Source organism: Serinus canaria, chromosome 2 (assembly GCF_022539315.1).
Source record: "Serinus canaria isolate serCan28SL12 chromosome 2, serCan2020, whole genome shotgun sequence".
NCBI lineage: Eukaryota > Metazoa > Chordata > Aves > Passeriformes > Fringillidae > Serinus > Serinus canaria.
The window spans coordinates 14,358,170-14,374,348 of record NC_066315.1 but is presented as its reverse complement, the minus strand read 5'-3'; the positions used below and the strand labels follow the sequence as shown (position 1 = coordinate 14,374,348).

The window sequence follows — 16,179 nt, the reverse complement described above, 5'->3', positions numbered from 1 at the left end:
TTCACTGCTCCTTGGGGGACTCTGCATTTGCAGAATGGCCTGGTTTTGTACTGGCAATATGCACACTTCTGAAATTGCTTGCATTTGGATGCTATTTGTTGCACAGCTTTGACTTAGTGCCATGTCTGTTACAGATTCTCCTCATCACAGATAATGTGTCTCTTGTGAGCATGAGCCCTATTCTTTATTTTTGTTTGGATAACACTTCTTTCTGAACGTTAGAAGATTGCCATATGCATTTATACATAGCAGTATATTGTTAAAAAAAAATCAACAGCTAGAAGATGAACAACACAAAACAATGGAAAATTACTATTGTACTGCTTTACATTTCTACCAGCAGTCTCTAAGGGTTTTGCAAACACTCATAAGCACATCCTCAGATATTTGAAAACCAGAGAAATATTGCCCTCTCTAAGGAAGCAGAGGCACAAAGAGGATGACTGACTGCCCCAAGAACAAGCAGTAGGAGAGAGTTATCACTATAAAGAGTCACAGTACCCCAGCATCCAATCCTGTACATTTATTTAAAGATGTTAGTGGAAAAAGAGTTTTGTACACATACAGAATTACTTTTGTCTTTATTTCATCTACTTTTAAGAAGCTCCCACCCATTTGGTCAAAGTATTAAAGTGCAATCCTGATGAATGGCAAAAGTTTAACTGCCTTCACTTCGAGTTAACATTTGTTCAGCTACAATACTGACCTTTCTTCTGAGAATTTCTAGGGAGCTGTGGAAGTGTAGAGTCAGCTCCTCACTCAGCTGATATAAACCACTGGGGTTCTACTAAGTTCAGTAGAATGATCTTTAAACAAATTAGGAATATAGTCCTTGAAAAATAGCTTTCTTTCTTTACACATTTAAATCAAAATTATCTGGTGTCTCTCAGATGAGAAAGAGCTGAAGCTGGGATGTTGAAAGGAAGGATTTATTTTCTTTTCTATGCTGAGCATATGGGGACATGGAAAAATTACCTGGTGATCAGATATTTACTTTCAAAGTACTCAGAGTTTGATTTCAGAGCATCAGATGAGCTGTGGTTACACCTATGAGCAAGTTTTTACTTTGTAATTTCAGGTATGGGGGAGGAACAACTAAGAAACTTGCATGTCATATAGAAGATCACAGGGTGAGAGTGTGCATATGGATCATTTCCATGGAGTAAGTCAGGTGTTTGAAGGTCATACCACAGTAATTTATGTAGCTGCCTAGTAACACAAGTTCAAAAAAACCCTTCCTGGAAAGCATAAGTTACAGCAGGCAGAGGAACTGCTTAGCTTAGACACTCTGGCTAAGCTTTTGTTTGAAGACTAAAAGCTGGGAGAAAATGGATTTGTCAGGAAGGCCCTCAATGTGCACATCTATGTCTATATTGCAATTTGCAGCCCGTAGTCAGTAAGGCAATCCAATTAACTTTTGCTGACAAATGTAGCTAATACAGAATCCCAGATCCTCTACTAGCCTTGGTGACTAGAATCCCAGATCCTCTACTAGCCTTGGTGACTAGTTATGTCCCACAGAAGTAGGTTTCTACATTGGTTTTACAGCCACTATAACTTCACCAGTTTAGAAACCTTTCTAGATAAAGCAGCACAGTCTTTGTTGCAAACTGCTGACATAAGCAAGGTTTATTCTGTGAAAATACTGACATTAGACACCTTTCTACTAGAATACATGTATCCCCCAGTGCATGCTGAATTGTTTTAACTATACACAAACAAAACCTTAATTGAAATCATTAAATTGGTCCAAAAACCAGTGCATGCAGACTAGGCTTAGAAGACAAAGATTAAAATTCCAAGGAGTACACAGGTACAGTTAGTAAAAAAAGTCCAAAAATGTGCAAAGTATAAATGCAATAGCCAGTAGAAGGAGTCTAATTGGCAAATGTGAGACTGGTGCTTGGAGGTAAGTTTTAAGTTTAGTTTGGGAGAGAGCTATTTGTGTGGGAAAGGATGGTTTCTTGAATAATGACTTACTATAATGAGAAGAATGAGAAGCAATTTGGGCACTATTAGCTACACTGCTCAACAGTAATAAGGAGCTTGAAAATTATGTCAGAGAAATGAGATAAAGATGACTATTATACTGTAGGAAGGCCATCATCTAGTATAGCTGTGGAGAATAAATGAAAATGGAAACCAGTAAGGAACATAATACAATATACTTATGGTATTTTGTGTTTGAGCTATTAGCAGGTGCAGCTCTTCTGCCATCAGTGGAGCTGTCTTCACTTGCTTCACAGCTCAATGTAGCCCTGCATCTATTTTATACATGTACATTTTATAGTCTATGTGCTTTAAGAATGCATTGGAAAACTTTTGAAATGCATTAGAGCCTTAGACTATGTGGAGTGGTTAAAATGTGTACCTGATTTAACTGCTTGCCATCTGGAACACAAGGAGATGAACCTCAACTGTCTGCTGTAATGCATGTAAAGAAGTTTTGGATTTAGGCCCAGATATGAATATACAAATAGATAAAGTTTACAGAACTGTGACACAAAGTCCCAGGGGTTTTCTGGGAATGTCAAAAAACACAGCAATCAGAACATATGCCTTCCATGTTAATATATCTTATGCCTCTGTCTCCAAAAGAGATTATAGAGATGACTTTGAAACATGAAAAAAAAAGAAGAGTTTTCATTTAAGAGCTACCTTTGCATATTTTTCTAGATTTAGCTAAAGCTACTCAAATGAAGCGACAGCCTAGGATTTCCTCTAAGAAGGGCTTTTAGCATGAGGGATATAAGCCTCTCATTTTGCATCTGGCAAACTGGTGTGATCACTATGGAAATAGGCAGTGTAGCCTGCATTTCTACATGGTGATCAAACTAAACCTTTTCTAAATTGCTGATCTGCTTTCCTTGTTACAGATGAATACATCAGAAGAAAGTCAGTAGAAGTTGTCTGGCTTAATGACAGATTGGCATAAGAAGACAAACTTTGATTGTTACTCATGCACTTAGGAACTTGTTCCCCTAGTAAGACCTAAGAGCTGGAGAAGAACTAATAACATATTTATGGTGATCTATGAAGTATGAGGCTGAATCTTCTACTGCACTGTAAATTACTCTGCAAACATCTGAAAACCACTGTTATAAAGCGATTATTAATTTGTGTAGTGCCAGAAATGTATGTCCTACTCATTAGCCCTGCTCAAGTGAGTCTGTGGTTTTAATTGACTTCAGTGTGACTGTTTATGTGAATGAGCAAAACTTTGGCTTTGAGGGAGCATTTCTCAAAGCTCAAGGCAGAATAATCACTTTGGTGGGAACAGACCTCTAGTTTTCTCTAGGTTACCAATTTTCAATTTAATACAGAGTGTTGTAAGAAAAAAAAAAAAAAAAAAAAAAGGAAAAGGACTCCCAGTATATTTTTTTCAAAGAATGGCATGACCCCAGTGCTGAGATGTGAGCTCAGTCCTGCCCCACCTGCAGTGGGGTGCTCCAATCCCACTGCCACACCACAGCTCTGATGGGCTCTGTCTTCACAGACACAGAGGAGGCACAGAGCAGCCCAGAGCACAAATGTGCAACAGGACCCCAGTGCTGGGAGTGTAGGGAAGAGATTAAGCCAGGCTCACTCAGCATGAGGCTCAGCCCATCTGAATTTAGGGGAGGCGTGGGATGTGTGGCCACTGCAACTCCACGTCAGTGTGGAAGGCAGCAGACAACTGCCCAGTTTCTCCTGAACAGCAGCTGGTTATTGTGCTTCTGGGATGTGCATAGTTTCTTCTGGACAAAGTAATCACATTAAATGGGTGTCTCTTCCACATATGGAGATATTTTCTCAATGGTCCTTTTGAGCCATCTGAATTCTTCATTTTATAGCAATACATAAAATACTTGTAATGACATTAACCTTCAAGATGAGTCTAAATATGCACAATCTGATCATGTTTAAATAAATTGTTATAAAGTTCACACAGTTCATAACCAGCTCTGTGGATTACAGAGTTTCACAGTACCTTATGCATGAGAAACAATCAGAAATTTGATTTCTGAGGTTACACTTTTAAAAACCTTTGATACTGCCCATGAAAATCAATTTCCTCCATGGAAGTTTAGGACTTGGGAAGGGGGTTATTCTCACATTTTTGTGAATTCCTACAGAAAAGCAAATGACCTATGCCCCCAAAAAATTGGCAGGTGACTTATTAAACTTCTCTCAAATCTCCTTCAGGAAGTTAATTAAAAGTCTATTTGGAAATGGCCAGGTGCTTGCTTCCCACAGTGCAAGAGGGAAATCTGTCACCCTGTTTAAAAAATTGTTTGGTTACTCAGGATAAAGAAATAATCATTATACCAAGCTGTGTGGTTTTATGATGGAAAACTGTGGCTTGGTGAGAAAAGTACCAAGGTCAATGCAATGAAAAACCCACAGTGAACTCAGACATGATTTCCGAAGCCAGTGGTGGATAGAGGCCAGGAGAACAAAGTCTTTCCTGTGGTTCATTTGAAAACAATTTTAAAGATTATGGATAAAAATAACTCTCGAGCTTGAGAGAGTTATTAGCTTGAAAAAAATATCATTAGAAAATATTTTTTAGATGTTTTATAAGGATTGCTAAGGCTGACAAAATTACCTTGTTTAACACTGGATCCTGTCCTAAAATACTACGGCCAAGTCAACTGACAGGAGAATAGTAGGGCTAAGCCTTTTTCATTCTTTATTCTGCCAAACCATTGCCTCTTGCAATCAGGATTGATTACAAACACCCAATTAAGAGGCATTTGGAACATGATCTGAACACTAATCCTGTCTCTTTTTCTCTTTATACCTAATTATCAGCCTTAAGATGGGTATTAAGGCTTTAATTAGTAGATTTACTTTAGGAACTTGTACATAAACTAAGAAATCTATAACATATACATAAATACAGGCAGATATGCACAGACCTAAAGAGGTGCACGTAAAATATGACTATATCCAAGCAGTTTGGTATGAAATAAAAGCCTAGACATATACATGTGAGTGCATGTATATCTAATTTTCAGACATAATTTCATTCTTTAGAAATACTGCAAAAGAAAATAATTTAATTTGGTTTTGAATTAACTGTAAAAAGATCTCTATATCATAATTATCAAGCTATGATGCAATAGCTTTCAATATATATAGCTTTCAATAAACAATAATTAAGAAACTAAGAAACTAACGGAAACACAAAGGTTTCTGTTCCAATTAGATTAGCAAAGGAGAGGAGGGTGGAGAGAGGAGCAGTGTGGGATTGACTGAAAACATATTGAGAGTTTCACAGAGCTAATTCCAGCAACTCTGGGTTTCAATTTAGAAAGGACTTAGACCTTTGTTCTGAATTTGTTTATCTCTGTTCACAGAAAGGATGAAGGATTAGGCTTAAGGGAATCCACATTTGACCCTCAAATTTTTCCTGTCTGAAGGGCATCTGGTTGTAGCACATCTAGACAGAACTCTCCTCAGAGTTAAGTGTTCAGAGCAATAGAAACATCCATATATGATGTTTCTATCATATATACAATGTTCCATATATACATCCATATATGATATATATGTGAAAAGCTATATATATGGTTTTATTGTTTTAATGTGATTCTGTACTGAGTCCCAAGTCAAGACTTTGCTGTGACAGGGGATGCACCCAGACACAGAGTGCAATAATGGGCTCTCCATCCCACCCCTCAGCCCTGAACACAGTCCTGCAAGACTCTCTAAGTATGACCAGGCACTTTAGTCATGGATTTCCTGACACCTCATCCTGAGAAAACTCAAACTAAAACCATGACTCTAAAAGAAAGAATTATTAAACAGTTTGACAATAGAGATTTTCACAAGAGTTAAATGCTTGGATAAAAACCAAAGGAATTGTTTCATTACACTGTACAATCAGAAAATAATATAATTTCCAAATTCTTTTAATTCTCATTTAGTCCCTACAATAAAATAACGGCATCTTTATCTTTAAATACTTGCATCTGTGTGTGCAAACACATGTGGAATCTTGTGGCAAAGAGTTATTATATATACTTTGATAACGCAAAATCTTCAACTTAAAAAAAAATTTTGGGGTACAAGAGTTTTTTGCTTCCTAGATCCTGCACAGGGTCTGAACTGATTCCTTTCCTTGATGGGAACCTTTCCTGCAGCCATATGGAGGGTACCAAACAGCAGTGGTCTCCAGAAAGTCTGTCTGGGTCCAGCTGAGTGCTCCCTGAGAAAGCTTTTGATGTGCTTCATATACAGCAGAGAAATGCCCTCAAAGTACACCCAGAAACATGAAATACCACCTGGCCCCCAATCTACTGCAACAACTCATCTCAAACTAGGCCAAACCCACTTGTTTCTTGTTTTAGGAATAGAATGAAAGGTGGCCCCCTTCATCCCTTTAGTACTTCCAATTATCTCTTGGTAACCCCAAACAGCTCTTAGGGACAGATTTTTGAGGGAGACAGAAAGAATAAGATGCTGCCTCTTCAGCCCAGTTATGGCCTTCCCAGGGTGTCAGTGCCCATCCCACTCTGGCTTTGGCAGAGGGATGTCCAGGTCACTGCCCACCCCTGCCCAGGCAGTGCAGTCCATGGTGGATGATGTGTGGGCTGTGTGGATTAGCGAATCCAGTCCAGAGCAAGCAGGGGAGTGTAGGCATCCTTCCAGCTGCCCTCAGCAGTGAGGATGGGGCATTCCCATGTCTCCTGGATACCTTGTCCTGCTGAAATCCCCTCAAAGGCCAGTGCTGATGCTAGCTGATAGGGCCAAACCAGTCAAGCCACATTTCTGTTGGAAAGCTCAGAGCCTTGGCTCCTTCAGACCTCTCTGCTCAGTGGTGGGCAAACAGAGCCCCTGCCTTCCCCAGAGCTGAACAACTCTGCTCCTGTGCTGCTCACCCTGCCTTGTCAGCCGCAGGCACTCTGCTGCCGAGCCCCATGGTGGCCAGGCAGAGGGAATTAGGAAGCTCTGACTGACATTTGCTATCCAAACAACCAATACAGTCATTGACCATCCTACAAGGCCTGTGCTGAGCCCTTCCCCACAGTCACCATGAATGATGGGACACAGCTCTGGGGGAGTGGGGGGCAGAGCTCCCACTGCTCCCAGGGGCGCTGGGGCTGCACTGAGCCCAGAACACCTTGGGGCAGGTCGTGGGAGCAGCTCAGGGCTGTGCGGGCTCCAGGTGCCCCTGGGGCAGTCAAGAAGCAGCTGCTGTGTGCAGCTGATAGCAAAAGCCTTCTGACAGGCTCAGTGGCAGCCCAGCAGGATTGCTCTTGGGTGTTCTGCAGCTGGGCAGCAAGGACATGGACACTCTTAGTCCCCCCAGCTCAGCCAAAGGGCTTGAACCACCCCTGCACAAAAGGAACAAACCCGAGGCACGAGGCCTGCACAAAGCAGACCTTGCTGCATGGAAGAATAGCAACCAGGATTTAGACAAAAGCAAATGAAAGCTTAAACTATGCAGAAACTAAAGGAAGGCCGAGCCGTGACTTCGCTTGCTCCTGTTTATTTTACCAGCCTGAGTTTGTTATACCTACAGATTTGTAGCATAAATCCATTGACATTATTTAGAAGTAAAATGGATGAATGAATTTCTAACATCATTAAGGTCTATGGGAGTTATGTGGAGCTATACTTTCACTCTGTAGGTCTGAATGCCTATGCTTTCTTCCTTACCCAAGGATCTGGAGGAGGCATTTTCTTCTATAAAAACAAACATAGATATTTTTTTTCCTCTGTGTTCTATAACTGACCACAATTTCTATACAGCTCTGCTCTCATTCATGTAACTAATCCCTAGTAAATGCAATATGAAGAGTAATTATCTATGACATCTCTCCTATAGCTTGAATGTTTCCAAAATGGACAATTTTTCCATTCTGAGAGATTTGACAGCACTGCTGAATATAATCCACAAGTGTTAAGCAAGAATTATATTTATTTACTACATCTATAAATGATGGCCATTATAATAATAGTGCTGTGTGGCTAATCTATGAAGACCTTGTAAAACAATACAGTCAAGTCTGGCAACAAAGTTAATAATTTGTCAGTAAGAAAACCACTGTTGGGCTTTTTCCACCCAACCCTCCACCTTTCTTAAGCCCTTTTCTTCTGAAGCTTCACATTCATTTTCTTAATGTTTTTAACCTAGTGTCTGTGAAATTTTTATTGCTCCCTAGATAATGACATCTGATCTGAATGTAACCACACACCTCTTTGCTCAGCAACATTTGTCACAAACCATTATAAATTATCATGCTGATAGTGTGCATTGCTGGGAAACCGGAAAAGTTCCATAAATTCAAAGTACTGTATCAGTGACATTCTTGTTTATTATCTAGGTATAAAGTTTTACTAGATTCAAGATGGCTACATTTACACAGTAGGATACTTCAGCAACACGAGACTTGTACAGCTTGCACCAAGTGCTGAAAAGCATTTACCACATGCAACAAACACTGGAGCATTTTAACTAATATGTGGCCATATGTTTTGTCTCTTCTATTCATTTTAACTCTGCTCCTGACTCCAAGAATGCATGCTTATTTTTGGAACTTGCTTGAGAAAAGGCAAAATGGCAAACAAAAACTACTTTTCTCTTAAAGTACAACCATAATTTCTGTTTCTTGGCTTCCTGAAGAGGAGGCACAACACTCATTAGAGCTAAATGTTTAAAGAAACTGTGAATTTTTTCATTATATATGTCCTTGATAACAATCTGTGGTCGACATGTTTGTGTACTTCCTGTCAAAACCCAGTATTTCCATAATGCTGGTACAGTAGTCCTATCTAGAACATTCTTTATTAGATGAACCTAGCTTGTGTGAACATATTTTTAATTAGATGCCTATCTTTATTCTTCAAAACTGTGAAAATTGAGTCCTATGGAATGCCTCCAGAGAAAAAGGAATTTTCACCATGTTTACTGGAAATTTAAAACAACTCAAATGGTTCTGATTGTCAGAAAAACATACATATATGAATTTTATTAGCAGTCATTTGAGAAATACTTATTCATTAAAGCATAGCATAATGAGTAGGTAAATCAAGGGCATATTCTTAAATTAATTCCAAACCCTAACATACAAAGAGACTAACTGGGAACAGCTTCAGTAACAGCTAGTGCTTAAATGTGCTGCTTTTGATTCTCCCCAGAGAATCAACCTTTCACCAGTTTTACATTTCAATACATCTAGCCCTCTATATAGAGCAATATTTTTTAAAGTTAGGTAAAGCCTCTTGATTTTCTTGTTGGCATTACGGAACAAGAAGTTAACCTTTCCAAAGTCAAAATGTTTCCCTTCCTGGGCTCAGGAGGTCCCTGTCATTAAAGTTGTTTTCAATGCTAACTAAGGTCCAAGTTGCAAGGAACAGCATTATAAAGAGGATTTTGGGAGCTAGGCCAGCAAGCTAATCTTCTCTAGTCTACTCTAATTGTATGGGACATTTTTTGTTCCCAGACATGAATTCCCTTATCTCCCATTTTCTATCTGCATTTCATACTTAAGTGGTTATTAATTTCCAGTGCTAAACCTTTCAATAAACTAGATTTACTGTAACCTAAATTACACATTTCTAGATTGCAAACTGGGTTTCTAATAAGTTAAGCATATTAGAGAAGCAAAATGTACTTAGCTGGAAAACAAAAAAATCTTGTGATACATTTATTGCATTAATCACCTGTTGTATTCAATATTCAGTACAAGGAATGTGAATTTTGTACATAGATGCTGAAATTTCAGACCACAGAGATTGTTGACAAATTCCTGTTGCTGAAATAATTGTTCTGGTCCTAAAGTTTTTTTGTTGTTTTTGTTGTTGTTGGGGTTTATTCCCCACAAATGCAATCCCTCTCAAGTTAAAAAGAGCAATTTTCAATATAAATGAAGTAGCAGCTGAGTAATTTAGCATAGCCTAGAAAATTAGCAATTCAGCGCAGACAAAATAATGGTAAAGTCATCACCATCATACACTGCAAACACAATGCAAACAACCCTGTTGAGAGACTTCCTTCCACCCACTACCATCTCATTACTGCTGTGGGCTCCATTTCAGGGGCAGAAATAATGCAGCAGGGAGAGGGGACAATGAGCACTGAGAAGGAAGCAGCAGAGGGAGGGAGTCACTCCTTTCCCTGGACCCAGTTCAGCTCAGTCTAGCACTGTTTAGCACAACACTGTGCCACAAAGATTACTTGTTCTTCAAATAATTGTATGCTGTACACCATTTTACTGCTGCCAAAGACCATGTTGGTTTTACAGAGTTGGAAAAACATGCATTCTAGCAAGGGAGAAAAAGGATTTGACACTGAAATATGCTTGATTTAATTTCTTAATTTCTCTCTAAGAGTCAAAGAGTGACAAATATTTTAAAGCATTAGCAGCATTCCACAGAATGAAAGGAAAACCTGTATCAAGAAGACATAGAGAAGTGAACCATTGCCTGAGTACAAGACATTAAAAATTAAAGAATGGGAAGTCAGCGTGTGAACATATGGTGTGAATATGAGCTGCAGCTCCAACACCACAGTAAAAACTCATTTTCACAAAGTTTCGTTTTATGAGCACAGGGTTTTCCTGCATTATCACTCAACTATGGCACTGAAATGCTGATCTATAAGTGGTTATAAAATACCATAAAAAAGCAACTAAGTACCACAATGCATCATTAAAAACTTCATTTTAAGAGAAAACAATAATTGTGATCTAAGTAATCAATTTATTAAATAATAGGACAAAGACATGCATAGTAAAAATTAAGTGCTTGAATACAGTTGCTCTCTTTCCCTAAGTCCAACACTCTCATCTCATGGTCTATCACAAGCACTCCAGATAAACTGAACATCATTTTATGGGACCAAGTCCTGTATACTACCAAATACCAAACACCACTGGCTATTGAGTTTAATCTTTCTGACAGGCAGAGAAAATCTTGACTGGTAGCATTAATCAACAGCAACTCTCTTGCAGTTATCAGTAGGGGATAAAAAATTGTGATACACAAGAAATATTTAAATAACTATGATAGTCCAGAAATATTTAAATAATGAATCACTAAAATATTTTTTTCATGCAACAAGCTGGCTGAATTCAGAGGGCATGTTGAAGAGGGCAATGATCTGACCATATGTTGCCTTGTGCAAACTGTGAGATTTACAAATTTGGGGAAAAGTGGAGAACAGCTTCTGGGAGGTTCCGATTCTCCTTCTCACTTTTGGAACGGGTGGTCAAAGGGAATGCGAGGACAGGGGACAAAGGGAGCTCAGCTCCCTCCTTTCTCCTCTCAGGGCACCACAGGAGAGCAGGAGGAGGGGAAAGAAAAGCTACTGGCTATAAATCAGCAGCAAAGGGAGAAAGAAGGAAATACGACTATCAGTTCTCCAGTCCACCGCCCCTTGAAGCGTGAGGGTAATTGCCAGACAAACTCCGCGTTAAGATTTGCCAATTTATAAATGGCCTGTCTCTTCCATGGGCTGTTTGTAGTCGTGGGGGTACAAAAGAAAAAAGAGTTCCTTTTTCAAACTCCAACTCAAACAAGAGACTCACAAAAGCAAGCGGTGCCTCACCACAACCGCACCCCCACTCCGCGCATCACCCCCGCTCGCAGAGCACCGGGCGGGCGCAGCTTAGACGCAGCTTTACAAACCTCAGAAAGCTGTGAAGACATTTTTAACACGCACACACACGCACACACACACACTCACACGCACAGAGCTCCCTCCCCCACTCGCCGCGGTCCCGGAGCCCGCCCGCGGAGCTGCCCGCGGCGGCCGGCAGGTGTCGCCGTGGCGCTCCGCAGCGCTCCCTCCCTCCCTCCCTCGCTCGCTCGCTCGCTCACTCACTTGCAGTCGCGGTCCTCCAGGTCGAAGTGCGGGTTGAAGTTGATCATGATGCGCTGGTAGGGCTCCGGCGCCTGGATCAGCCACTCGCACTTCTGGCTGGGGTGGTAGGACTGCGGGTAGCCGGGAGACGTCAGGTACCCGGGGCTTAAAATTTTGATCGTGTCGCCACACTTGTCTGCGGGGGAAGAGAACACATGGGCTGGTCTCAGTGCCCCCGGCAAGCATCGGGGCGCAGCCCGCAGCAGCGGACCCGGCAGACTGCCGTGGGAAAGCTGCGGGGCCGCAGCCTTCTTCAGGCTAACTTAGCATCCTTCTGCTTTTAAGGGCATCCGGGCTACTATCTACCGGAGGAAGAGGACTCCCTCTCCGTCTCCCATTCCTTAAATCTGGTGGCTGGACAGGCAGCAGACAGCAGAAGGCATCCCCATTTCTAAACAGTATCCTTTTAAAAAGCCCTCCACTCCAACAGTACCCCTTACAGTGTTAAGCCCTTGCCCCTTCATAACAGCATTAATGTTGGCTGAGAAGGGTACATGGGACACAATTAACTCCAAAAACTATACTCTTCTTAAGTATGAAGTTTCAAGAAAAGATTGTAGAACATGTTAAGAGATGCCAATTGACCTCCTGCTCAGCAGCTCTGGTCTGTGTCACTGACCATTGGGATTGTATTTGTGGATCCAAGCTCATTTGCAGGACACCCTCCCTTCGTTTTATCAGTCCATAAATCTAGGCAGGTTGAAACTATCTGTGCTCTTCAAACCCAGGATAGAAGAGAACAAAGTAGCTCTAGTGAAGCAGAAATCATCCGCTATTTACTCTTTCAAGGACGTTTGTTCATGCTTGGAGACTGCATCAAAGTAATGGAGCAGAACAACCTCCCTTCCTCTTCCCTTCATTCCTTCCTCCCCTGAACAATAACAAAGATTTATTTCCAATAGCAAATAGTTGCAAAAGTTTCAAGAATCACAAAGTGTGATGGTGAAATGTGGTATGCTGCATCTTGCTCCTTTGGTCAGCATTGTTAGGGCTGCATTTTAAGGTTTATAGGAAAAAAAGGGACAAAAACATCCAACCTACACAGTCACTCACTTCACTGTCCAGTGCAGGTTTTTGTTTTCACTTTTTTTACTACTAGGGATTTCTTTCTGTGGACTTTCGGGTAGGAAAAACTTTCTCCAAGTGTTGGTTGTTTAATTTTGAGCAATAAAACATGACAGTAAACTATGGACAGGAAGAATGTCCCCACTAAAGCAAGACTATATATCACTACATCTCAATAATGGTATATACAGTCTGCAGTGCTCTATCTAATACATTCCCTGTGAAAGCAAAATGGCAATCCTTGCTCTCAGCATGAATTTATAAATATACAGGATTTTATTGTAGGAAAAAACAGGTCAAATGGAAATGAATGAGGAAGTGCACATCAAAAATGCATAAAGCAACACTCTTCATAGAAATTATTTGCCATAAATTAGGAGGGAAGGGGCTGATAGGTGGTCAGATGTATGGTCAAAACCTAGATACTGCCAAGCACGTTGCTGGTAAAGGCTATCTTATTATATTTCTGCTGTGCCTTTGCAAACAGGCTGTTTTCCTCTGACCAGAACAAAAGGCATTGGTGCTTAAAGCTCAAAAGCTGTCATTGGTGATCTTGCTAATCCGCTGTCTGGGGCTCTCAGGGAATCTTGCCTTTTCCTCCCTGTGTAAGCATACTCAGAAAGTGATCTTGTCTCATTAAGCCCACTCCAGCCCTGCAAACATCATGGCAGGGTCTGGCATCTGTTAAATGCCTGAAATAAAGCAGGGCTGCTTCTAGTCACTTGATAGAGTCACTTCAGAGGACGCTGAGGTGGACTCACTACCACCAGTGCTCCTTAATCTGCGACTTCTGGGAAAGTGACAGTGTAATAAGATAATGTGGTCTGCTAGACTCCTTGGCTCTGTGCAATCTCTCTCACACTTGATTAAGAAGAGCAGTTTCTAATGACTTTGGACCATTAGTTCCAAATAAGGTTAATGAATTAATTTAGTGGACACTAATACTGCATGTAGGTGAAGGTGGCATTAGTAGGTCTAGTAGGTTGTAGAGGAGGTTAATGGCCTTGGTGACTCCAGCAGGACCACCACATTAACCACTCGTGGTGGAGGCTTCTGCCCAGTAACTTCCTCTCCTCCTCTTCCCAGGGAGAAATGATCAACAAGAGCATGGGGGTGGCCCCCTTCTGTCCCTCAGAGGTACAGGGTGGCAGTATGGGTCTATGTGGGAGGCAGCTGCCCACACCCCTAGCTGGATGGGGGGATGAGGAAAGTGCACCTCTCACAGCATCCCCACACCAGGCTTGGTGCACTCCTCCAGCACCTTTGCTCCTGTGCCACAGCACTGGAGGAGGAAGCTCCTGATTAAACTAAGCAGCCTCCTCAAAACATATTGGGAAAGAGATTAACTTCCATCATAAAACATGTGATTTTAATACTCTTGCTTGACACTCCACTTGCGGTCCCTTATTAAAACAATATACCAGTGTAAGTGGAGGGTGCTCTCTTCTTTTAATTACTTTGATTGAAAACCCAGTCAGGCAAAAGTAAATATTTGATAATTAGTTAATAATAATTGCTCGGGATTTCTCAGGAAAGGAATACTCACATGAACTGTTTCATGTGCAAGAGCTAAACGTCAAGCAGTCCCACAATTAGACCATTTTTAAAAATGCATCATGCAGTGAAATATTCACAGTGCCCTGGCATTGTTCGGGGAAGGAGGAGCATGCTGCTTTTAATTAGTTGTGTTTTCAAGGGTTGCCTGACAGTAAACTAGACGCACCACTCATTTGTTATGGGATTTCTCCTCTTGGAAGGAAGTCTCGAGCCTGCACAGAGAAGCTCAGCTCCCCTCTTGGCACAGTGTAAGTTGCTCATAAACTGCAGACTTGGGAAAGGGGTACTCTAGAGTGTCCTCCGTGTGAAGACTATTCGCAGGTACACACACAGCTAGTAGGAGGCATGATCTAAAATTTTACGCTTTGGAAAACAGAAAAGGGAGGGCGGGGAAAAGAGCCTTCCCTTTAAAGCGTTCATTATCTTTCAGATATCGAAGGAGAGACGTTTAATTGCTTATGGGACGGGACGTTATTAAGATAATTGGCTGTCCTGATCTAGTGAGAATGAGCAGTCTGCTTTATACAATAACCCAAAACAGCAGAAAATAAGTCGGAAAGCAATGTCGGGGAGGGCGACCCTCAGACGAGGACTGCGCTGCATCCCTCCTCCGGCAGAAAGTTCCCCCCCAGCGGTGGTGCCGGTCCCGCCGGGCACCACCGCCCGCTCCCCGGAGCCCGGCCCCGCAGCTGCCCGAGCTGAGACCCGACGTCCCCCGTGACACTCACCGCTCCGCAGAGCCCTGGCGAGGGTGAAGGTGAGGGCTGCACAGTGTAGGAGAAGTCCCCAATCCATTTTCCCTTCCGACAGCAGGGAAAGGAGGAAAAAAAAAAATGCCTTCCACGCACAACTCTTCCTTAAATCCTCCAGCCGGAGTGAGGAGCAGAAAGCACGGTCCGCAGGGGCAGTCTCGGGGACAGAAGGAGGCTGGCTTCTCTCTGTGCCTCAAGCCGCCCGCATCCTGTCATTTAGCTCCGGCTCCCTCTCCCTTTCCCCACACTTGTTCCTTCTCCAGGCGCCGCTGCCCTTGCCATTCCCAGCGAGACTAGAAAGCCAAATAAAAACGAGGGGAAAAAAATAACAAAAACAAAACCCAACAAACACACAAACAAGACAGATAAAAAAATACTGGCGGCTGCCGACACCTCGGGAGCGCTCTGCTGGGTGAGGGTGCTCTGCGGAGGGGAGATATGGAAGGGAAAGCGGCCGTGAGCGGGGATCAGCCGGGCGCAGGAGTTTGGCAAACTGCGTCCCCACTGCCTGCCCCGCTCTCCAGCGGCTGCGGCTCCCGCGGGGCCGAAGCCCGGGAGCCCCGGGGCGGCGGTGCCCGGCGGTGCCCGGCGGTGCCCGGCCGTGCCCCGCACTCACCTGCCCCGGCGGGAGGCGAGCGAGAGAGCGCGCTGCGGCAGCAGGGACTGCCGGCCGGCCGGGGAAGTGGGAAGCGCCCGGGCGGCTCCTGCTCGCAGCCTGAGGAAGAGGAGCGCAACTCAGCGGCAATAAGAGAGGCCGAGGAACCGCCGTCTCCCAAGCCCCAGTCCCCTCCCCCTCCCCGCCCTCCTCCTTCTCCTCCTCCTCCTCCTCCTCCTCCTCAGCCCCCCAAGACATCGGCAGCGCGGAAGAACGAACAAACATACACGGCAAGCCCCAGCTCTGGCACTCAGACGAGGCGGGGACTGGCGAGGGGGAACGCGCCGAGCAGTGGG

The 16,179-nt window shown here is 42.8% G+C and overlaps 1 protein-coding gene across 2 annotated transcripts in view; it reads right to left on the bottom strand.

Moving 5' to 3' along the window:
- The window catches only part of NRP1 (neuropilin 1), a 113,792-nt gene extending 98,054 nt beyond the window's left edge, over window positions 1–15,738 (bottom strand). For both annotated transcript variants that reach the window (XM_018909243.3, XM_018909244.3), the window contains exons 1-2: window positions 15,205–15,738; window positions 11,816–11,990 (exon numbers count right to left, since the gene is read on the bottom strand). In XM_018909243.3, the coding sequence (XP_018764788.1) occupies window positions 11,816–11,990; window positions 15,205–15,271 (242 nt within the window). In that variant the 5' untranslated portion in view covers window positions 15,272–15,738. The remainder of the gene's footprint in view (window positions 1–11,815; window positions 11,991–15,204) is intronic.
- Between the last annotated feature and the right edge of the window lie 441 nt (window positions 15,739–16,179).